The 25,686-nt window shown below is 46.9% G+C and overlaps 1 protein-coding gene across 5 annotated transcripts in view; it reads left to right on the top strand.

The window, feature by feature from the left end:
- MED20 (Mediator complex subunit 20) overlaps positions 1-11,923 on the top strand; it is a 59,709-nt gene extending 47,786 nt beyond the window's left edge. For 4 of the 5 annotated variants that reach the window (XM_045760643.2, XM_069308772.1, XM_069308770.1 and 1 more), the window contains 4 exons: positions 1,716-1,804; positions 3,578-3,754; positions 6,393-6,503; positions 10,166-11,923. In XM_045760643.2, the coding sequence (XP_045616599.1) occupies positions 1,716-1,804; positions 3,578-3,754; positions 6,393-6,503; positions 10,166-10,285 (497 nt within the window). In that variant the 3' untranslated portion in view covers positions 10,286-11,923. Of the gene's footprint in view, positions 1-1,715; positions 1,805-3,577; positions 3,755-6,392; positions 6,504-7,949; positions 7,982-10,165 lie in introns of those variants that run through there. The other variant, XM_069308769.1, reaches the window with a different exon arrangement.
- The last annotated feature ends 13,763 nt before the right edge of the window (positions 11,924-25,686 follow it).

Raw genomic sequence — 25,686 nt, 5'->3', positions numbered from 1 at the left:
ATGTTACCCCCGTACCACAGTGGTATGTTACCCCCGTACCACAGTGGGATGTTATCCCCGTACCACAGTGGGATGTTACCCCCGTACCACAGTGGGATGTTACCCCCGTACCACAGTGGGATGTTACCCCCGTACCACAGTGGGATGTTACCCCCGTACCACAGTGGGATGTTACCCCCGTACCACAGTGGGATGTTACCCCCGTACCACAGTGGGATGTTACCCCCGTACCACAGTGGGATGTTACCCCCGTACCACAGTGGGATGTTACCCCCGTACCACAGTGGGATGTTACCCCCGTACCACAGTGGGATGTTACCCCCGTACCACAGTGGGATGTTACCCCCGTACCTCAGTGGGATGTTACCCCCGTACCACAGTGGGATGTTACCCCCGTACCACAGTGGGATGTTATCCTGATTCTCATAAGTATATATTTTTAATCGACTATTTTTAGTGATAATTATTGATATTTGATGCGAGTTGTGAATTATTTATATTTGAATAATGTAAGTAAGAACGTGTGTATATTAAAGTATTTTGGATGAAAATCATTGATTTGTAGCTAGATATTATATATATAATATTAGTATGTTCTGGTAGCAGTCTTTCTTGTAAACATATGTTGTTGAATATGACCAGGGTAAGATTAATGATTCTAACACGAATCTTCTCAATATTTCTTATGTTTTTTTTCACTATCGGGGGTAAGTGAAAAATTAACTCTCCGAAGTTCATTTCACATTTTATTTATGGTCTGACCCCCTACAAGCGTTTTGCAAGAACACTTCTTATATTTTCTTAGACAATTTTACATACTCAGATCGTGCTTATATTCGTTTTTGGGCGAGATGATAGGATACAAATGTTTTGGGTGAGGTGATAGAACACAAATTAAAAAGACAGAACACGAAACAATGGGTATATTACATGTTTTATCTTCTTCTGTGCTGGCTCGGGGTCTTGAAGTGGGTAGAATGTAATTATGTGTTGATTGGCTGTTGATTGCTGTTTTTGATATTTTGATGTGTAGTGCCTCACTGATGTCAAGTCTCCTGTTATCGTTGTATCTGTCGATAATTTCTGTATTGCTTGTTAAGATTTCTCTGCTGGTCTGATTACTATATATACTTACTTACCTAGTGAGTACATATATTAGTAGTAGTCCTAGTAGTACCTATATTAGGCTAGTAGTTGCTAATAAGCCGACTTTTACAAAATATTTTTTTTTTCAAAAAACAAAATTCCTATATAATGGTAAAAGCTTTCTATCCCATAAATTATTTTCTTATTTTTTTTTTAATTTGAGTTAAAAGTTATGTGAAGTTTGATATTTCTATAAGTCAGTAACTCATGTTTATATAATAATAAAGTGTATAATACACTACTGTAGGTGTAACATTTCTCTCACCTCGGGCACTAGTGAGCGTGGTAGGCCGTCCGCCCCCAGAGTCAGAGGACGGGTGTTCGAGCCACCTGGTGCCCAACGTGAATGAATTAACTATCAAAGTACTGTACACAAACTCATATGTATTTAAATTAATTATTTATTGACATTGTTTATAAAATATGTTGAGAAGCACAAGTCATGGGAGACTGGGAATATTAAATTTTGTGTGTATATACAGATTTTTCTAGTATAGTATATTTTCTGTTGTATTTGATGTATTATATGGCATTATATCCTTACTGTATTGTATTGGTGACGGGGACAGCGGGCGGCGGCGTCCGCAAGATGCACATCGTCCACAACAGTGACACACCCACCACCACCTACGCCATCCTCGAGACGCCTTCCAAACAGGTAGTGTGTGTGTGTGTGTGTGTGTGTGTGTGTGTGTGTGTGTGTGTGTGTGTGTGTGTGTGTGTGGTGTGTGTGTGTGTGTGTACTCACCTAGTTGTACTCACCTAGTTGTGTTTGCGGGGGTTGAGCTCTGGCTCTTTGGTCCCGCCTCTCAACCGTCAATCAACAGGTGTACAGATTCCTGAGCCTATCGGGCTCTGTCATATCTACACTTGAAACTGTGTATGGAGTCAGCCTCCACCACATCACTTCCTAATGCATTCCATTTGTCAACCACTCTGACACTAAAAAAGTTCTTTCTAATATCTCTGTGGCTCATTTGGGCACTCAGTTTCCACCTGTGTCCCCTAGTACGTGTGCCCCTTGTGTTAAATAGACTGTCTTTATCTACCCTATCAATCCCCTTCAGAATCTTGAATGTGGTGATCATGTCCCCCCTAACTCTTCTGTCTTCCAGCGAAGTGAGGTTTAATTCCCGTAGTCTCTCCTCGTAGCTCATACCTCTCAGCTCGGGTACTAGTCTGGTGGCAAACCTTTGAACCTTTTCCAGTTTAGTCTTATCCTTGACTAGATATGGACTCCATGCTGGGGCTGCATACTCCAGGATTGGCCTGACATATGTGGTATACAAAGTTCTGAATGATTCTTTACACAAGTTTCTGAATGCCGTTCGTATGTTGGCCAGCCTGGCATATGCCGCTGATGTTATCTGCTTGATATGTGCTGCAGGAGACAGGTCTGGCGTGATATCAACCCCCAAGTCTTTTTCCTTCTCTGACTCCTGAAGAATTTCCTCTCCCAGATGATACCTTGTATCTGGCCTCCTGCTCCCTACACCTATCTTCATTACATTGCATTTGGTTGGGTTAAACTCTAACAACCATTTGTTCGACCATTCCTTCAGCTTGTCTAGGTCTTCTTGAAGCCTCAAACAGTCCTCTTCTGTTTTAATCCTTCTCATAATTTTAGCATCGTCCGCAAACATTGAGAGAAATGAATCGATACCCTCCGGGAGATCATTTACATATATCAGAAACAAGATAGGACCGAGTACAGAGCCCTGTGGGACTCCACTGGTGACTTCACGCCAATCGGAGGTCTCACCCCTCACCGTAACTCTCTGCTTCCTATTGCTTAGATACTCCCTTATCCACTGGAGCACCTTACCAGCTACACCTGCCTGTCTCTCCAGCTTATGTACCAGCCTCTTATGCGGTACTGTGTCAAAGGCTTTCCGACAATCCAAGAAAATGCAGTCCGCCCATGTGTGTGTGTGTGTGTGTGTGTGTGTGTGTGTGTGTGTGTGTGTGTGTGTGTGTGTGTGCGTGCGTGCGTGCGTGCACCTATTAGGTCACCAGTCTGGGGTGAAGTATACTTGGCTTTAAGTGTCTCTTTTGCGAGGTCTAGCTCATTATGCCCCTCATACTGGTTTTGTACCTTTCGTGTTTCAACCTGTCTTTATATGTCTTTATGTATGGCGTGTATGTATGGTATGTGTATTTATGGTGTGTCTTTATGTATGGTGTGTCATTATGTACGGGTGTCATTGTGTATGGGTGTGTCTGGAAGTGTGTTTATGTATGGATGTGTGTTTATGTATGGACGTATGTGTGTATGTATGTATGGCCGTGTGCTGAAATATATAAATGAAATATGGAGACCACAATTACTCCCTCTACACAGTATTGGCCAGGTACTATAGGGCAGTAGTCTAGTCCTTAAGACTGGTGGACAAGTACAGTACTGAGAAGCTGGTCTCTGTCCCTCCTCCAGGTGACGCTCTCCGCAGACTTCCTCTTCGACCTCTTGCTGCCCCGCCTCGACCACATGTACCAGGCCAAGAAGAACCTCAAGATCGAGTCTAAGGGCGCCAAGTACGAGATCGGCGACTTCCTCGTCAAGATTGGCACCGTCACCATGAGCGGACACTATAAGGGCATCCTGGTTGAGGTCAGTTCACATATCCTCTGTACTTAACCCGACGGGGTTTGTCCTCATCCACACTGGGCGCTTCCTCATCCGGACGAAGTTTGTGCTTATCCGGACAAGGATTTGTTCTTATCCGGGTGTAACACCTGCCCCCCCCCCTTCCCTTTTTGAAACCCTTATCTGATAACACTAACACTGTGGGTTTATAGACTGGTGCTCTTGGATACATTTCCTTAAACACTCTAACCAATATTTACAGTTGAGTGTAACCTGATACTTGTGATCTCACACTGAACCAATGGTACGTCCAAGGAAGTGCTTAATGTCAATTCAAAGGAGAAACAAGATGTGATTGTCTTATTGTAACACCTTAGTGGGGAGAAGGAAGAGGCAGAGGAATGAGTTAGGAATGAGGGAAGATGATGAGTGAGTGAGTGAGGAGTGGATAGAAAACAGGGAAGGTTGAGGGAGGGACTGAGGTAGAGAGAGGTGGGCGAGAATAGAAAACGAGGAGCGAACGGGAAGAGGGAAGGAGAGAAGGATGGAGGAGGTCAAAGAAGTAGTAAAGAGAAACTTATTACAAAAGCTACCATCACCCCTCATTACATATTTAGTTACTACAAGAGTATTGATCATTACTAGCGGTTCATGGGGTAAACCAGTGCGTCCCGTTGGCTTTAATTGTTACCGAGATTCCTGCTTGTGGTGTATCACGCACTGACAGTTATGTTAAACAATCTGATACCGGAGAATTTGGGGGGTTGTGTGTACCTGATGACACACACACTGGAGATGACAATGGAGGGGAAAACCAGTGACACAAACATGTAAATTTAACAAGATTTTAGTAGTCTAAATTATGATATTCTACCACAGATTCTTAAGTCGCCTACACTGACAATTTCCTAAGTCCCTATCCTACACTGTATAAACATCAGAGGTCCGCGGTTGTTCAACGTCCTCCCAGCGACTATAAGAAATATTGCCGGAACAACCGTGGACATCTTCAAGAAAAAACTGGACTGTTTTCTAAGAGAAGTTCCGGATCAGCCGGGCTGTGGTGGGTATGTGGGCCTGCGGGCCGCTCCAAGCAACAGCCTGGTGGACCAAACTCTCACAAGTCAAGCCTGGCCTCGGGCCGGGCTTGGGGAGTAGAAGAACTCCCAGAACCCCATCAACCAGGTATCAAGGAGGTACACTGGCAATGATTAAGTAATTCAGACATGGAGCCATACATCAGAGATGTCACACGTTACCTCATGGAACCGCCTCTCTGCTGGAGACCAAGTCTCCCACCTGGCCGGGTCTCTCTCTGCTGGAGACCAAGTCTCCCACCTGGCCGGGTCTCTCTCTGCTGGAGACCAAGTCTCCCACCTGGCCGGGTCTCTCTCTGCTGGAGACCAAGTCTCCCACCTGGCCGGGTCTCTCTCTGCTGGAGACCAAGTCTCCCACCTGGCCGGGTTAGGTCCCGCAGACCACCTCCCCTCACTTTCCCAGACAATTCTCCAATTACTCTCCACCATACACGGACGGGGTATACGTACACCCCAAAACTGCCATAGCTACTAACACCTGGTGGTTTTTAGTTGGTTCAAAACTACAATGGAAGTAGGGTGGTCTCCTCAACCACAGCATCACACTCAGTATTCCCAAAAAATTGTCATGAAAGCTGTTTGATAAGACTATAGTAATTAATGGAGGCGACGTAGCACTCCACACGTGTTCATGGTAGATCAATCTACCTCTACTTGAGGGATGAGGGGCAGCCTCCTATGTAGTAATGTCCTGTATTATAATTTGTTTTGACACTAAGTCTTCTAACAAATGGGTGGCGAGGTCAACTTCTGACCCCTAACACATCCAAGCCTTGGAAAGGGTAAGAGAGAAAAATTCGGAGTGAGAAAGAGAAAACCCTAAAACTGCTTCTCGGGCCTAGCCAAGAATGTTTCATTAGATGTTTGCAAACCAGAACAAACTCGTCCGCACTTTGTTCTTCTCTGGCCGGAATTTATTCTTCTCCGGACGGGGATTGTGCTCATGAGAACGGAGCGGGGTTTGTGATCATCCGGACGAGATGAGATATTGAAGTCCGTCTGTGATTTCCTTGTGTATGTGGCTGTTCCTCTTACGTTATGTGAACCTTTGGTTCCCTCTCTTGTCTTAGGGAGGCCTTGATTAATGATGGTATTCTCTCGCCTTCTCTTAACCTCTTGAGCGGACTCACTTAATTTTACTCACCTAGTTGTGTGTGTGTGTGTGTGCATTTACTATTTGTGCTTGGAGAATCAAGCTATTAGCTCTTGAACCCCGCCTTTGTGACCAATCTATTTTTCCTCTATTATGTCTACTACATATATTTCTCTATAACACACACACACACACACACACAATGGAATGCATTAGGAAGTGATGTAGTGGAGACAGACTCCATACATAGTTTCAAATGTAGATATGATAGAGCCCAATAGGCTCAGGAATCTGTACGTCAGTTGATTGACAGTTGAAAGGCGGGACCAGAGCCAGAGCTCAACCCCTCCAAGCACAACTAGGTGAGTACACTCCCCCCCCCCCCAGGAAGCAGCCCGCAGCAGTGTACGCGGTGATGCAGGTCACCATAAAAGGTGTCTTACGAGCACTGATGTTGATGTACTTCATACAGGTGGAGTACCTACCGTGCGTCACCCCGGCCCTCTGTTGGTCGCTCATCCGGGAGTTTATGCAGAGCTTCATGGGGTCTTGTGTCAAGCCCACGCCTCCGACCTACCTCCAGGTTAGTGTCCAGCCCACCCCTCCGACCTACCTCCAGGTTAGTGTCCAGCCCTCCCCCTCCGACCTACCTCCAGGTTAGTGTCCAGCCCACCCCCTCCGACCTGCCTCCAGGTTAGTGTCCAGCCCACCCCCTCCGACCTACCTCCAGGTTAGGGTCCAGCCCACCCCCTCCTACCTCCAGGTTAGTGTCCAGCCCACCCCCTTCTACCTGCCTCCAGGTTAGTGTCCAGCCCACCCCCTCCGACCTGCCTCCAGGTTAGTGTCAAGCCCACGCCTCCGACCTGCCTCCAGGTTAGTGTCCAGCCCACCCCCTCCGACCTACCTCCAGGTTAGGGTCCAGCCCACCCCCTCCTACCTCCAGGTTAGTGTCCAGCCCACCCCCTTCTACCTGCCTCCAGGTTAGTGTCAAGCCCACGCCTCCGACCTACCTCCAGGTTAGTGTCCAGCCCACCCCCTCCGACCTACCTCCAGGTTAGGGTCCAGCCCACCCCCTCCTACCTCCAGGTTAGTGTCCAGCCCACCCCCCTTCTACCTGCCTCCAGGTTAGTGTCCAGCCCACCCCCTCCGACCTGCCTCCAGGTTAGTGTCAAGCCCACGCCTCCGACCTGCCTCCAGGTTAGTGTCCAGCCCACCCCTCCGACCTACCTCCAGGTTAGTGTCCAGCCCACCCCTCCGACCTACCTCCAGGTTAGTGTCCAGCCCACCCCCTCCGACCTGCCTCCAGGTTAGTGTCAAGCCCACGCCTCCGACCTGCCTCCAGGTTAGTGTCAAGCCCACGCCTCCGACCTACCTCCAGGTTAGTGTCCAGCCCACCCCTTCGACCTACCTCCAGGTTAGTGTCCAGCCCACCCTTCCGACCTACCTCCAGGTTAGTGTCCAGCCCACCCCTCCGACCTACCTCCAGGTTAGTGTCCAGCCCACCCCCTCCGACCTACCTCCAGGTTAGTGTCCAGCCCACCCCCTCCGACCTACCTCCAGGTTAGTGTCCAGCCCACCCCCTCCGACCTACCTCCAGGTTAGTGTCCAGCCCACCCCTCCGACCTACCTCCAGGTTAGTGTCCAGCCCACCCCCTCCGACCTACCTCCAGGTTAGTGTCCAGCCCACCCCCTCCGACCTACCTCCAGGTTAGTGTCCAGCCCACCCCCTCCGACCTACCTCCAGGTTAGTGTCCAGCCCACCCCTCCGACCTACCTCCAGGTTAGTGTCAAGCCCACGCCTCCGACCTGCCTCCAGGTTAGTGTGCAGCCCACCCCCTCCTACCTCCAGGTTAGTGTCCAGCCCACCCCCTTCTACCTGCCTCCAGGTTAGTGTCCAGCCCACCCCCTCCTACCTCCAGGTTAGTGTCAAGCCCACGCCTCCGACCTGCCTCCAGGTTAGTGTCAAGCCCACCCCCTTCTACCTGCCTCCAGGTTAGTGTCCAGCCCACCCCCTCCTACCTCCAGGTTAGTGTCAAGCCCACGCCTCCGACCTACCTCCAGGTTAGTGTCAAGTCTTTCTTCGTAAGACACAGAGAACCAATACAGAACCATGTCTTGATGCAGAATATCTCGCATGTAAGAGGTAGACTACGTAGTTGTGTCAGGGTGTAGACTACACGTAGTTGTGTCAGGGTGTAGGCTACACGTAGCTGTGTCAGGGGTGTAGGCTACACGTAGCTGTGTCAGGGTGTAGGCTACACGTAGTTGTGTCAGGGGTGTAGGCTACACGTAGCTGTGTCAGGGTGTAGGCTACACGTAGTTGTGTCAGGGGTGTAGACTACACGTAGCTGTGTCAGGGTGTAGACTACACGTAGTTGTGTCAGGGGTGTAGACTACACGTAGTTGTGTCAGGGTGTAGACTACACGTAGTTGTGTCAGGGTGTAGACTACACGTAGTTGTGTCAGGGTGTAGACTACACGTAGCTGTGTCAGGGGTGTAGACTACACGTAGTTGTGTCAGGGGTGTAGACTACACGTAGTTGTGTCAGGGTGTAGACTACACGTAGTTGTGTCAGGGTGTAGGCTACACGTAGCTGTGTCAGGGTGTAGACTACACGTAGCTGTGTCAGGGTGTAGACTACACGTAGTTGTGTCAGGGTGTAGACTACACGTAGTTGTGTCAGGGGTGTAGGCTACACGTAGTTGTGTCAGGGTGTAGGCTACACGTAGTTGTGTCAGGGGTGTAGACTACACGTAGTTGTGTCAGGGTGTAGACTACACGTAGTTGTGTCAGGGTGTAGACTACACGTAGTTGTGTCAGGGTGTAGACTACACGTAGTTGTGTCAGGGTGTAGGCTATACGTAGTTGTGTCAGGGTGTAGACTACACGTAGTTGTGTCAGGGGTGTAGACTACACGTAGTTGTGTCAGGGTGTAGGCTACACGTAGTTGTGTCAGGGTGTAGGCTACACGTAGTTGTGTCAGGGTGTAGACTACACGTAGTTGTGTCAGGGTGTAGACTACACGTAGTTGTGTCAGGGTGTAGACTACACGTAGTTGTGTCAGGGTGTAGACTACACGTAGTTGTGTCAGGGTGTAGACTACACGTAGTTGTGTCAGGGTGTAGACTACACGTAGTTGTGTCAGGGGTGTAGACTACACGTAGTTGTGTCAGGGTGTAGGCTACACGTAGTTGTGTCAGGGGTGTAGGCTACACGTAGTTGTGTCAGGGGTGTAGGCTACACGTAGTTGTGTCAGGGGTGTAGGCTACACGTAGTTGTGTCAGGGTGTAGGCTACACGTAGCTGTGTCAGGGGTGTAGACTACACGTAGTTGTGTCAGGGTGTAGACTACACGTAGTTTTGTCAGGGTGTAGGCTACACATATGTATAGTTACGAGTACTGTCCCCAGCTCCGCCTCGAGACGGGTGCAGGTGTCAGTGACAGTGTGTCTTCAGCCTTATGGCTGCTAGAAACTTTATAGAACCATAAAACTGTGCTCTTTCCTGAGAGTTGGTGGAGTCTTGAGAGCGTCGACACCACTCTTAAGTGCTGATGGGGAAGGGGAGGAGGTGAGGGGAGGGGGTGATGCTCGGGGGCGGGAAGGTGTCGGACGGGCCTGAGCCAGACTTGCTGCCTGCCTTACAAGGAGCGGCTTACTCCGGGGAGGGTTTCTGGAAGCCCCACAGGCGTGCTTGTCTGCGGCTCTTGCCTCAAATTCGAAGTGGTTTTTGTCTGGCTAGAAGCGCTCGATGCCAGTTGATCCACCTGATGTTTGGAGGCTAATGTGCTCAATAGTTCGAGATAGTGTCAACATTGCCACGCTTTTCTCTTCATTTAAGTATAGGAGTGTTGACGTTTTGATCGAAACAGTAAAACTGTGGTGCAGTAAGTGTGAGGACAGGTTGGGCAGTTGGCCCGAGATGTAGTTATCTCACCCCCCCCCCCTCCCCACCCCCTCCCCACCCCCTCCATCCCCACACTCCCCCAGGACAGTTGATACGACAAACCAACTTATTACAATTAAAATATATGAAATTCTTGCACTGTATCTATGTTTTGCTTCTGGTAGATAGATAACACATGTATGACTAATGTTCAAGCTATGTAATGTGTTGACTATAAGTCAGTAGTGGTGCCGTGGGTGAGGCAGGTAACTGATAGTGACGTCTTTGAATTGGCCAATGAAATATTGTGTCGGGCACTATTGTATGCAATCTAACACGAGTTTTCCGTCTCCCTGACAGAACCACTACAACGACATTCACACCGCCCAAGACACCGTCAGGCAGTACGTCGAGAAGTTCAATGAATTCCGCGAGGGTCCAAACTTTGGCGGTTCCCAGTCTTCTGGTACAGCCAACTAGCACCACTGCTCCTGCCGTCTAAGACAATGTCGCAGCCTCCGTGCACCCTGTCCCAACCACAGGACACACTCACCCAGTTACTACAATACTCATCATCCACATTTTCAGTGTCCTGGTCATAATAGACCATCCAGATCTCCACCGTGATCAGTGTGGTGCTTCACACTACTTGAGCTCTTAGCACTGAACTCCATCTCCAGTATATATACTAACAACCTTACCCCCCCCCTATCCCCGTACTTCCCTGGCACCTAGTCTCTGTGACCCCCATGCTACTTTCACGGGTAGCATGGACCCCGGTCATGCTACTTTCACGGGTAGCATGGACCCCGGTCATGCTACTTTCACGGGTAGCATGGACCCCGGTCATGCTACTTTCACGGGTAGCATGGACCCCGGTCATGCTACTTTCACGGGTAGCATGGACCCCGGTCATGCTACTTTCACGGGTAGCATGGACCCCGGTCATGCTACTTTCACGGGTAGCATGGACCCCGGTCATGCTACTTTCACGGGTAGCATGGACCCCGGTCATGCTACTTTTACGGGTAGCATGGACCCCGGTCATGCTACTTTCACGGGTAGTATGGACCCCGGTCATGCTACTTTCACGGGTATCATGGACCCCGGTCATGCTACTTTCACGGGTAGCATGGACCCCGGTCATGCTACTTTCACGGGTAGCATGGACCCCGGTCATGCTACTTTCACGGGTAGCATGGACCCCGGTCATGCTACTTTCACGGGTAGCATGGACCCCGGTCATGCTACTTTCACGGGTAGCATGGACCCCGGTCATGCTACTTTCACGGGTAGCATGGACCCCGGTCATGCTACTTTCACGGGTAGCATGGACCCCGGTCATGCTACTTTCACGGGTAGCATGGACCCCGGTCATGCTACTTTCACGGGTAGCATGGACCCCGGTCATGCTACTTTCACGGGTAGCATGGACCCCGGTCATGCTACTTTCACGGGTAGCATGGACCCCGGTCATGCTACTTTCACGGGTAGCATGGACCCCGGTCATGCTACTTTCACGGGTAGCATGGACCCCCGTCATGCTACTTTCACAGGTAGCATGGACCCCCGTCATGCTACTTTCACAGGTAGCATGGACCCCCGTCATGCTACTTTCACAGGTAGCATGAACCCTGGTCATGCTACTTTCACATATGTCCAGGCACCACATACTAACCCCGTCTATCACCAATACCACTCCCCCCCCCCCCCGCCCCCCGTGAAATATGTAGACATTCAATTTGTTGGAGTGTGCGATCATTATTGCTCGCCGGCCATTTATATTGCACAGAGTCAATCAGGCAATATTGCTACTAGTGTGATGGTGCTCCGACCCACCTGTCAACCAACTAGCAGAATGGCTTTGTCACCTGGAACTCAATATTATTCTGTAGCATTGTGTAAGTTTTGATATGTTGAAAGAATTCAATTGTGGTTCATTGCACTGAAGGAGGCTGCGTCTCTCCAAATGAAGGAAATGGTTCTATATTAAATCGTGAAGAATTCAGCAGTTTGTATTAGCAGAATTAATGTAGTAATCTCAGGGAAAATAACGTTTAATCGTTTCATTTTTTTGTTGTAATTACTGGGAATAAAATTGGCTTACATAATAAGAAATATATTTCTCAGACCTAGCGATCTTTCCCCTCCCATTATATCTGACAAGACAGTCGAAAGATGTTTTGAGTGGAAACGTGTATTGCTATCCTATTGTTCTTCACTATGATCTGTGGCTCGTTAGGGTATGTGATTCAAGAACGATAAGAGATATATCTGGAGGGTTGTTGAGATACCAACTTGCCCCTGTGTAGTTTTCTTTTCAGGAAATTAAGTCATCCCCTCAACAGCAAAGAGTGAGATCGTCAACATAAAGGTCCGAAAAAATGCCAGAGGGAAGGAAGATCATTGAGAGCAATGAGGAGAAAAAAATAGCAGTGCTCAGAACACTACCCCTGGGAACACCTTTGAATTGGTGAAAGGACACAAGAGGGTGGCACCAAGGCTCACTTAAAAGGAACGATGGGTGATGAAGCTATGAAGGAAGAACAGGAGATTGCTACAAAAGCCAAAAGAATGAAGCTGGGACAAAGGTGATTTGTCAAATCAAAAGGTGGTGTCAAATATGACACAACCTGTCAAATCTTTGACACCAATGACAGGTGGTGTCATAAGCCTTCTCCAAGTAAAAAAGAACTGCAGCCACAGAGGTCTTTGTGGCAAAGGCAGAATGAATGCAGACCTCTAGGTCCACTAAGGCATCAGTCGGTTTCCGAGGCTTGCTAAAGCCAACTTGAGACAGGGAGAAGTAGTGATAGTATTTTAATAACCACACAAAACGGGACATTGACTGTATGTTATAAAAACTTGCAGGCGCAACTCGTCAGGACAATGGGACGAGTTGCACTGACGAGTTTTTAATTTTTGTTTATTTTTGTCAATCTGGAGGGCCCACATTATGACTGGCATTGCATTGTTTGAAATAACATCAACTGGCCACAGAGCTGAGAGGCATAGAAGAGGAGGAGCTGGTGGAGGTGTCAGGGTTTAAAGTTTGGAAACGGTTTGAGAACGAAAGAAGGGAAGAGTAGAGTAACGCAATGCACAAGCATAAGTAATGGTAGGGGAAAGTCGCACGACAGTGGACCTAGTGCTGAGCCTCGGGGAATGACATACACTCGTGATGCTTCAAGGCGAAGATGGTCTGATTTGAGCTTATAATGGAGGCATACACGAGAAAAGGTACAGTGGGCCTCACCGCAGTTGATGTAGCGGTATTGGGAAGAAGAACAGTCAGTGTGAGAATGTCTAGGGTCACCACGTAAGGGCCAAGTGGACATCTCGCTGCTGCACCTGGAAGGACCATGACCAAAGTTCCAACACCAACTGCAGAGGCATGGAGAGGCTCTACTCCTGAGCATCTGGAACAGGCAAGGATGATGGAAGGGTCCTACCATCAAAACTGATCTTAGCCATACGAGAAGGTTGATGACAATGACCACGAGAGGGATGGTTGAAGGCGTCAATATGGAGGTGAGAAAAGTCATGTGCCATGAGGATATTTTTAATATTCTCATGGTCGTTTATGAGGTCTCCTTGTACAGTTGCAACATGGTGTGGGGAGAACAATAGTGCCAATGCTGGCACTCAACAGGGTATTTTCTGACACCCAAACTGGGGTTTCACGAATGACACTACATGTGTGCCAGTCTGCATAGGACTAAAAGTAACCTGGGAATCCACAGTCAATTAAGTGCTTATGGATGTGCACCTCAACAGGGCGGGTATGTTCATTGTGTCAAAGATCGAAATACGAAGCAAAATGCGCGCCAGCACAGAGACTGCGCTCGGAACCCTCGTGATCGGAGAGGGGGGGGGGGGGGGGGGAGGGGTTAACAGCATAGTTGTCACAATGGAAGATGAGCCACACCAGGGGAGGGGGAGGGGGGGGGGGGACTAAGTAATAACTGTAGGTCTGGGGTGAACCAGACGCGCCATTTGGCTCATGAGCGCCGCACTGAACCTCCCGTTTACCCGACGGATATGAACATGGTAGTTTATGTTTGTAGTATTAAGTAGTAGTTAAAATATGAACCAAAGTTTAAGTCCTCTTCTGAATTTATTTCCTGCCCAATTATCGCATCATCTGTAAATCTGCAAACATCACTGCTCAATCCTGATTCCACTTTGATTATTTCTATACTGTAAACAACAGAGGTCCCAGGAGAGAGCCTTGAGGCACTCGACTAACAACGGTCACTCACTCTTCACTTGACTCCATATAAATATAAATAACTTTTTTTTCTTTTTTTTTATGTAAGCCTATGTTTTATATATATGTTTTTTTATGTATTTATGTAGGGGAGCCAGTTGGCCGAGCGGCCAGCACGCTGGACTTGTGATCCTGTGGTCCTGGGTTCGATCCCGGGCGCCGGCGAGAAACAATGGGCAGAGTTTCTTTAACCCTATGCGCCTGTTACCTAGCAGTAAAATAGGTACCTGGGTGTTAGTCAGCTGTTACGGGCTGCTTCCTGGGGGTGGAGGCCTGGTCGAGGACCGGGCCGCGGGGACACTAAAAAGCCCCGAAATCATCTCAAGATAACCTCAAGAAGCCTAGGGGCAGACTGCTGACTCTAGAAGCAATAAATAATAAGAGAAGGATTCTCTCAGATCGCAACTGAGTTTATTTATGACACAAAAGGTTCTTAAAACATCCTGTATTATATATTGCAATACATACATGAACAGGCAATAAACAATATGAATGAATTACGAGGCCAGGCACTCTTAATATCTCCACCTGCGATTTATTAAGGCAATGTTTAGGGACTTTGAGAACCTTCTGACTGACGGCCAGAGATATGTTCTTTCTCCTGTAACGTGTCCTCAACGAGTGCCCATCTTAGCCCCACCCCATCATGGCCCTTCAACGAGTGCCCATATTAGCCCCACCCCATCATGGCCCTTCAACGAGTGCCCATATTAGCCCCACCCCATCATGGCCCTTCAACGAGTGCCCATATTAGCCCCTCCCCATCATGGCCCTTCAACGAGTGCCCATATTAGCCCCATCCCATCATGGCCCATCAACGAGTGCCCATATTAGCCCCTCCCCATCATGGTCCCTTCAACGAGTGCCCATATTAGCCCCACCCCATCATGGCCCTTCAACGAGTGCCCATATTAGCCCCTCCCCATCATGGCCCTTCAACGAGTGCCCATATTAGCCCCACCCCATCATGGCCCTTCAACGAGTGCCCATATTAGCCCCTCCCCATCATGGCCCTTCAACGAGTGCCCATATTAGCCCCTCCCCATCATGGGCCCTTCAACGAGTGCCCATATTAGCCCCTCCCCATCATGGCCCCTTCAACGAGTGCCCATATTAGCCCCACCCCATCATGGCCCTTCAACGAGTGCCCATATTAGCCCCATCCCATCATGGCCCATCAACGAGTGCCCATATTAGCCCCTCCCCATCATGGCCCTTCAACGAGTGCCCATATTAGCCCCATCCCATCATGGCCCATCAACGAGTGCCCATATTAGCCCCTCCCCATCATGGCCCTTCAACGAGTGCCCATATTAGCCCCATCCCATCATGGCCCATCAACGAGTGCCCATATTAGCCCCACCCCATCATGGCCCTTCAACGAGTGCCCATATTAGCCCCTCCCCATCATGGCCCTTCAACGAGTGCCCATATTAGCCCCACCCCATCATGGCCCTTCAACGAGTGCCCATATTAGCCCCACCCCATCATGGCCCTTCAACGAGTGCCCATATTAGCCCCTCCCCATCATGGCCCTTCAACGAGTGCCCATATTAGACCCATCCCATCATGGCCCATCAACGAGTGCCCATATTAGCCCCACCCCATCATGGCCCTTCAACGAGTGCCCATATTAGCCCCACCCCATCATGGCCCTTCAACGAGTGCCCATATTAGACCCTCCCCATCATGGCCCTTCAACGAGTGCCCATATTAGCCCCACCCCATCATGGCCCTTCAACGAGTGCCCATATTAGCCCCTCCCCATCATGGCCCTTCAACGAGTGCCCATATTAGCCCCATCCCATCATGGCCCATCAACGAGTGCCCATATTAGCCCCATCCCATCATGGCCCATCAACGAGTGTCCATATTAGCCCCATCCCATCATGGCCCATCAACGAGTGCCCATATTAGCCCCTCCCCATCATGGCCCTTCAACGAGTGCCCATATTAGCCCCTCCCCATCATGGCCCATCAACGAGTGCCCATATTAGCCCCTCCCCATCATGGCCCTTCAACGAGTGCCCATATTAGCCCCTCCCCATCATGGCCCTTCAACGAGTGCCCATATTAGCCCCTCCCCATCATGGCCCTTCAACGAGTGCCCATATTAGCCCCTCCCCATCATGGCCCTTCAACGAGTGCCCATATTAGCCCCTCCCCATCATGGCCCTTCAACGAGTGCCCATATTAGCCCCTCCCCATCATGGCCCTTCAACGAGTGCCCATATTAGCCCCTCCCCATCATGGCCCTTCAACGAGTGCCCATATTAGCCCCTCTCCATCATGGCCCTTCAACGAGTGCCCATATTAGCCCCTCCCCATCATGGCCCTTCAACGAGTGCCCATATTAGCCCCTCCCCATCATGGCCCTTCAACGAGTGCCCATATTAGCCCCACCCCATCATGGCCCTTCAACGAGTGCCCATATTAGCCCCTCCCCATCATGGCCCATCAACGAGTGCCCATATTAGCCCCTCCCCATCATGGCCCTTCAACGAGTGCCCATATTAGCCCCTCCCCATCATGGCCCTTCAACGAGTGCCCATATTAGCCCCCTCCCCATCATGGCCCATCAACGAGTGCCCATGTTAGCCCCACCCCATCATTGCCCTTCAACGAGTGCCCATATTAGCCCCACCCCATCATGGCCCTTCAACGAGTGCCCATGTTAGCCCCTCCCCATCATGGCCCTTCAACGAGTGCCCATATTAGCCCCACCCCATCATGGCCCTTCAACGAGTGCCCATATTAGCCCCTCCCCATCATGGCCCTTCAACGAGTGCCCATATTAGCCCCACCCCATCATGGCCCTTCAACGAGTGCCCATATTAGCCCCACCCCATCATGGCCCTTCAACGAGTGCCCATGTTAGCCCCACCCCATCATGGCCCATCAACGAGTGCCCATGTTAGCCCCACCCCATCATGGCCCATCAACGAGTGCCCATGTTAGCCCCACCCCATCATGGCCCATCAACGAGTGCCCATGTTAGCCCCACCCCATCATGGCCCATCAACGAGTGCCCATGTTAGCCCCACCCCATCATGGCCCATCAACGAGTGCCCATATTAGCCCCATCCCATCATGGCCATTATCTAGCTCTCCAGTCACAAGCTCACTAACAAAATTCTAGGACTTAATTGACCAGCATTCCGTGGCTTAAAACAAACAGCTCCCTTTCCCCTCCCCCCCCCCCCTACCTTACCTTGAGGTGCTTCCGGGGCTTAGTGTCCCCGCGGCCCGGTCGTCCCCCCCTTGACATTTGACCTGTAATTAGCCATGACAGGTCGGGTAAACACAAGGGCCAACTCTGTGAAACCTGATACCTTGTAAGGAACATAATCTGCCTTTAAAGGAGACGTCGAGTTTAACCTTGGATTGTCAATGAACAGTCTGAGAGTAATAGTACACCAAGAACTTCAACAAAATCTTGTAGATCTGAGGCAAAGTGAAATCGACACCAGTAATTCCATCTATCATCATACAAGAGGAGCCACACATCTATGGTTCATCCAATAAAATCAGCAGACTTCTAGATGTTATTACTGCTCGGCTTAGACTCGGTTACAAGTATCTCTGGGAATTCTCATTATCTGCCGATGTAGACCTGACCAAATGTAAACTGTCAACAAAATTATTCGCACACCCTCCGTCACTATGTGATGGAGTGCGAAAAGATACGTGAATTCAGAGACAATTTTATAACCAATGTTCCAGCAATGTGTAAATATTTCATTTAAAATGATTTGCTACCAAAATTTTTAGCCAAATATCGCCAGTTTGCAAACTGTAGGTAGTAACTAACTGTAACCTATCCACCGCTGCCCACTGGATGGGGGGCGGTGTGCAGGACAAACATATCAACTGTAACACTAGCTCTCCACATGTCAGTTGCTTAATTTAGAAACTCTACTTGTGGCCGATCTCGAACCCATTGTTGATGTGACGCTGATACTGAATTTTGTAACTTGCTCATCAAGATTGTAACTTGCTTAGTTAAATTGTGGGGTTCAGTCCCTGAGCCCATTATGTGCCTCTGTAACCCTTCCCACTACCGCCCACAAGATGGGTTGCATAATAAACTAAAAGGAACCCATTCCACACCCATGAGCACACTTGAGTACAGCCGTTAATACCATATGGAATTTACCGCAATTTCAAAACAATGGAGTTGCTACGGTCTTGTCATAACAGGTTTGTCGAGCACAGCTTTCCTTTGCCGAATCCCTGTTGAGATTTAGAGACAACGTTTAATCAATTGAATTATCACACAAATTTTGTGATAATTAACTTAAATGTTTTGTTAGTGTTATATGTCAGAGGTTCCTGTCTGCCTCTTTCTTGCAATTTGTACCTAAACTCAGTGATTCTTTACCTCTTATAGTGTCGCCACAATTTAATACCTTGCATTGGCTGGTATATAAAGATAGAGACTCACGGTATATAGTGTGCTGTCTAATGTTGGATAAGGGCATCTCAAGATGGTTATTTCAAACGAAACTAGGAGCTAGTTTATTTACAATCTTCATTGTTTTCAAGAATTTTTTTTGTAAATTTTCTGTGTAATTTACAAACGATTAACAAAACGTTTAACAAATACTCATGTATGTCTAACACCATTATATTATCATTTCGTTCTTTAAGGTTTAAACAAATAATAAATAAATAAATGTTTATTCAGATAAGGTACATACATACTAGAGATTTTACATAAATTGATGGATTTATATATAGAGCTAGTACATACAATGATAGAGCTAGTACATACAATGCCTAAAGCCACTATTACGCAAAGCGTTTCGGGCAGATTAAATAAGGAAGCAGTTTGTAAATAAGGGAACTATTTTAGGTGTTGCCAGGCTGGGAGCCAGTCTGTGAGTCATACGTCAGGCTGCAAGCAGCCGCGTCCAACAGCCTTAGTTGACCAGTCCAGCAACCATGAGGGCCTGGTCGAGGACCGGGCCCTAGGAACGTTGGGCCCCGAAATCATCGCAAGGTAAGGTAAAGTTGCCTCCGGGGCCGAGTACAGTGTGATGAACAGTCGACTGTGGCGGAATTATATATATACATTTAAATAGACGAATAAACCACCGTACAGTGTTAAACGAAATTTTGTAAATGGTACAGACGGCAAGAAGGAACAGGTCAGGGAACATTAATTAAACAGTGAAGAAATATAGAAAAACACAAGTAATTTGTAAGAGGATTTGTTCCCACCGGAGTCATGTAGTTATGGAGTCATGACTACATAACCAGTCATCTCTAAACTACAGTTTAGATGACTGGTTCTCACCACATCGGAGAACAGCATTAACTGGGGGATATGATAAATGATAAACAATTCCTATTGAGATGTTGTATAAGCAAACGAAAAGTATAATGTTCAAATTGAGAAGCTGTAAGATGAACAGACATTTGAGGAAGACGGAGACACGTGAGGAGGCACATCATGAATGGGAGAACCACACATGTAAATGTGTGGCCACGTCTGTGGTAGAAAATAATACAAAAAATAAATAAATAAATAAATAAATAAAAAAAAAAAACTGCTTCGACAATTACCACGTTCCAACTCGGTCGAGGAATTCATCTCATCCTGCATCTGTCTCTCCCTCGTGGAAACTGCTAAAAATATGTTGCGCTTGCTGATTGTCTCTTTTGGCTTTTCGTTTTCAGTTGCCCTGAGTTGGTTGCTGCCTCCCCCCCCCCCCCTCCTCTACCCCGGTGCCTGTCATTCAGCCTCTCAGACGAGCTCCTGAGAGGAAGATTTCTCCAGTTCCTTGTCTTGGATTTCATCGGCACTGCAGTTAATTAGTGTGACATCAACCAGCAAGATGCGACGTTTTCGTTAAGAGCCGGAAAAAAGCCTTGGATGAATGGCTATACTTATCAGTGCTTGCCTGCGAGTCCATCGGAGGGGTGATATGTACCTTTTTAGGCCCCGTCTCCTATTTGTACATGACGCAGATAGATTTGTTGATATATTTCAAGCACTGGACAGTTTGCTTTGCTACACAGCAGTGACTTTCACTGTTGATGACCCTCGCAACATTTCAGCTGTTTCTCAGTTCTCTCTCTCTGTGTCCAACCACTTGTGCTGGACGGTAGAGCGATGGTCTCGCTTCATGCAGGTCGGCGTTCAATCCCCGATCGTCCAAGTGGTTGGGCACCATTCCTTTCCCCCATCCCATCCCAAATCCTTATCCTGACCCCTTCCCAGTGCTATATAGTTGTAATGGCTTGGCGCTTTCCCTTGATAATTCCCTTCCCTTCTCTCTCTCTCTCTCTCTGTGACTCTTCTGTGTTCGCTGCTTCCATTACTCTCCGTCTGTCCAACTGTTTGTCTTGCACGACTTTCCATTTCCAAATCCATGTTGCACTTTCGTTACAAAACTAGTCCTATTCAGGTGCGCCATCATTCTCGACCAGGTTTTCTTCTCCATCGACCAGGTTCCTCCTGGTGTTTTATACATCTTCCAGAGCGTCATCCACGAACTCCTCCAGCGACAGGGAAGGAAGATGGCAGCCGTGTCTCTAACAGAGGGTTGCACACATGTCCAGTGCCAGCTATGCCAGCCGCGTCCAGTGACACGGTGTCCAGGGGTGTGGCGCCACATGGGCCCAACAACAGGGTACCTCGTGCACACCTCCAAGAAGCACTCTTGGTGTAGAGAGCCTGGTATTGGGGTTAAGGCCTACCAACCCCCGGAAGAGTTACCTAGACCTCCACCAAAATTACTACCGACTCTGCAAGTATTCTTTAGTCCTGAAAATCGCCCCGGAACCAAACTCCACTCCCAAGTGTACAAGGACGGAGCTGCGGGGTCCACCAGAGTGTGGTGAGGATGGCGGGTCCCTCACTTTTATGTCCAACATTTGCCGCCACAAACAAATGTCGTAGCGCCGGAGCTTTCATGTTCTAATTGCTATTGTTTGAGTGTCAACTGGAGCCATAATCTAAAACGACTTTAGTGCGATTACACAAGCTTCAGTGCAATTAAAACGACTTTCAGATTTTCCAGTTTTCCATCTACCTATCCAGCTATATATCCATCTATCCATCCATCACATCTCTCTCCATCCATTTATCTATCCATTTATCTATCCATCCATCTGGGCATACGTCTATCAGTCTAACCAACCGTATATCTATCTATCCACCCACATACTCTTCTTTCTATTCACCTATTCATCCATTTACCTATACATATGTGTATTCATCCATCTGTCTGTCCATCTATAAGTCTATCCAACCATTTATCTATCCCATCCACATACTCGTCTTTCTATCCACTTATTGATCCATCTATTTATCCACCTATCCATCTACTCGTCTGTCTATATATCCATTCATTCATCTATCCATTTATCCATCCACCTATCTATTCATCTAATCTACTGACTGTTTCTCTCTCTCTCGTATAAAGATATCATTGCGTAATGTGTGGAGTCGGCAGTGAGAGGAACTCAGTGGTGTGACATACTGGAAACAAGAATTATTATCCCTTACTGCGATAAAGGACTGTTTATTTGTTTAGCATCTCGTAGCTAGTGTTTTGACTCGCACTGTACGCCCCTTTATATAGTCTAGGGTAACTACACAAATGCAGATGTACCTAAAATAAAAAATATTAAAAAATAAAAATCCTGAGAAACCTTAGAAGCTGTGAAGGGTTCATCTGTTTTATGCGAGTACGGACAAATTATTGACAGCACGAAAGTTTTCTTAATTTTAGCGAAATTAGTGAATAATGGTGAATATTTCTACAAGAAAAAAAGTTTGAAAAGATTGTTGACCAGACCACACACTAGAAGGTGAAGGGACGACGACGTTTCGGTCCGTCCTGGACCATTCTCAAGTCGATTGTGTTTGTTTGAAAAGTTTGTTTTGAAAATATTTAGCTGAGAAAAACCCGGTGAACGACGGCATCTCTGCCAAGACCTCTCCGCCCACCAACTGTACCCGAGTTTTTCCCGACGTCTGATTGACTTTTTCACCTTATTCTTACCTTATTCCCTTATTCCGTACCTTATGTTTGATTACCTTCATATTACTTCCACCCTTCACATCATCCCATTATAATTTTACCCCCTTCCACATACTTATTTAACCCAAAAATTGCACCTTTAGTATTTGCTAATTACCTGAAGATGTTCCAGAGTGGAACGAAACTTAGTAGGCAATGAATCCTCCAATAGTTACTTGACTTTCTTTACCATGAGTTTAGTAACTTTATTGTTTTTCTTAATACTGACACTAAGAAGACAGGAGCATAGAAAGCTTACTTTATAAGATCAACAGCGCCATAATGCGGTCATATTTAACCAAATATCCTTAAAGGAATGCCTGCTGCCAAAGTACACACACTATATATATATATATATATATATATATATATATATATATATATATATATATATATATATATATATATAATGTCAGACCACGGAGGAAAAATGAAACAGGAATTTCCTTAAGTACTTTCGTATATTAATACATCTTCAGAAGGAGTCACATTTTCACATTTCACATTTCTGTCACATATTTTTAATCACGTGTTTATTTTCGTGATATACACACAAACATTATATATATATCATATAATAAATATATATATATATATATATATATATATATATATATATATATATATATATATATATATATATATATATATATATAATATTTCGTACCTAGTAGCCAGAACGCACTTCTCAGCCTACTATGCAAGGCCCGATTTGCCTAGTAAGCCAAGTTTTCATGAATTATTATATTTTCTCATTTTTTTTTCTTATGAAATGATAAAGCTACCCATTTCATTATGAATGAGGTCAATTTTTTTTTATTGTAGTTAAAATTAACGTAGATAAATGCCTGAACCAAACCAACCCTACCTAACTTAACCTAACCTATCTTTATAGGTTAGGTTAGGTTAGGTTAGGTTAGGTAGCAGAAAAAGTTAGGTTAGGTTAGGTAGGTTAGGTAGTCGAAAAAACATTAATTCATAAAAACTTGGCTTATTAGGCAAATCTGCCCTTGCATAGTAGGCTGAGAATTGCGTTCTGGCTACTAGGTACGACACATATACATACATATATATATATATGTCGTACCTAGTAGCCAGAGCGCACTTCTCAGCCTACTATGCAAGGCCCGATTTGCCTAATTAGCCAAGTTTTCCTGAATTAATATATTTTCTCTAATTTTTTTCTAATGAAATGATAAAGCTACCCATTTCATTATGTATGAGGTCAATTTTTTTTATTGGAGTTAAAATTAACGTAGATATATGACCGAACCTAACCAACCCTACCTAACCTAACCTAGCCTATCTTTATAGGTTAGGTTAGGTTACGTAGCCAAAAAAGTTAGGTTAGGTAGTTTAGGTAGTCGAAAAAACATTAATTCATGAAAACTTGGCTTATTAGGCAAATCGGGCCTTGCATAGTAGACTGAGAAGTGCGTTCTGGCTACTAGGTACGATATTATATATATATATATATATATATATATATATATATATATATATATATATATATATATATATATATATATATATATATATATCAAACACATGGGAAAAGTAGGCCAAACTTTTTATGAAAGGTAGGACGAAAAATTTGCATAAAGGGCGAGGAAGCCGTGTGTTGAGTGATGTGCTGCCTTCACCCAGGAAAACTTACAACACACATTTTTCCGCAAGATATATACATGGAGCGGACCCTCACCCTCCACACTGCCTGGGCGCCGAGCCAGTCTCACAAAGGTTTTATATTGATGCCAGAGTTGTGTAGCATGGTTGTAGGAGGAGCTGGTCGGCCGAGCGGAGGAGCTGGTCGGCCGAGCGGACAGAACACTGGACTTGTGATCCTGTGGTCCCGGGTTCGATCCCGGGCGCCAGCGAGAAACGATCGGCAGAGTTTCTTTCACCCTATGCCCCTGTTACCTAGCAGTAAATAGGTACTTGGGAGTTAGTCAGCTGTCACGGGCTGCTTCCTGGGGGTGGAGGCCTGGTCGAGGACCGGGCCGCGGGGGACACTAAAAAAAAGCCCCGAAATCATCTCAAGATAACCTCAAGATAACCGCATGCGCGCGCGCGTCTAAGTTGGCTATGACTGTATCTCCATTTCCATGTACGTCTGATACCATACTACTTGTGTAAAGGAGGAAATGTAGATGTTTATCTCTCAGAATGTTTGGTAATATGTTTATTGTTTGTGATGTGTGTATATGTATGTATTAACACGTTGTACTGAACGGGGTGAGAATAGCTTGAGCTACCTCATCCCTTTGTGTGTATTTTACATCAATAAACTTATTTCAATTCCAATTTCCATTTCCACAGAAGGACGGAGATAATTGGCCACGTGACTTCTCACCTTGTGCCTCTGTACACCTAGTAATAACAGATACTAGAGAATCAGTGAGCTGTTGTGGGTTGCATCGTGGGCAAGATCAGTCGTTCGCTCAGGGTACCTCGATAAGCCTAACAGGGTTTACACACAGAGATCACACTAACGTGATGCATCAAATGAACAAATCCACAAGGACCGTGACGAGGATTCGAACCTGCGTCCGGGAGCATCCCAGACACTGCCTTAATCGACTGAGCTACGACAGGGTAAAAGACTTGAAACCGAAGTTCTACTGAACTTCTGCATGTCATTCAAAGGGTTGAAACCGAACTTCAGTAGATCAGTAGAACTTCGGTTTCAACCTTTTTAACCCTGTCGTAGCTCAGTCGATTAAGGCAGTGTCTGGGATGCTCCCGGACGCAGGTTCGAATCCTCGTCACGGCCCTTGTGGATTTGTTCCTTACAGGGTTTCTCTCCCCCATAACGGGAACTATTCTACGCTTAAACAAGTATTCAACAGCAAATATATGAAGACGGTTGTTAAAAAGAATTAAATAAACTCGTGCAGGAAGTTTGAATTTGAATTAAATATATGTAAATCCCAAATGCAAAAGAGTTTTGCATATGTTGCAACAGATGAAGATATATAACCTGTTGAAAAAGGCTATGATAGCAGACACCAAAGATATCACAGTGAATAGTGGTTTAACTATTCTACGAAAACATTAAACCACCACTGTACCAGAACACTAAACCACCACTGTACCAGAACACTAAACCACCACTGTACCAGAACACTAAACCACCACTGTACCAGAACACTAAACCACCACTGTACCACAACACTAAACCACCACTGTACCAGAACACTAAACCACCACTGTACCAGAAGGTAAGGGACATCTGAACGGGCTGACCGGATTTTGTTGAATATCGCAGAAAAGGACAGTTTATAAGGCAAAAAATTGCTACAAAACCGGCTTAATCACCCTTCTACGCCTGCTGAAGAAGCCTCCAACACCTGCTCAACACCCCCCACAACACCTGCTCAACAACCCCCCACAACACCTGCTCAACAACCCCCCACAACACCTGCTCAACACCCCCCACAACACCTGCTCAACAACCCCCCACAACACCTGCTCAACAACCCCCCACAACACCTGCTCAACACCCCCCACAACACCTGCTCAACAACCCCCCACAACACCTGCTCAACAACCCCCCACAACACCTGCTCAACAACCCC

Source organism: Procambarus clarkii, chromosome 63, assembly GCF_040958095.1.
Source record: "Procambarus clarkii isolate CNS0578487 chromosome 63, FALCON_Pclarkii_2.0, whole genome shotgun sequence".
NCBI lineage: Eukaryota > Metazoa > Arthropoda > Malacostraca > Decapoda > Cambaridae > Procambarus > Procambarus clarkii.
The sequence above is the reverse complement of the archived record's forward strand: the minus strand, read 5'-3'. Positions and strand labels throughout refer to the sequence as shown.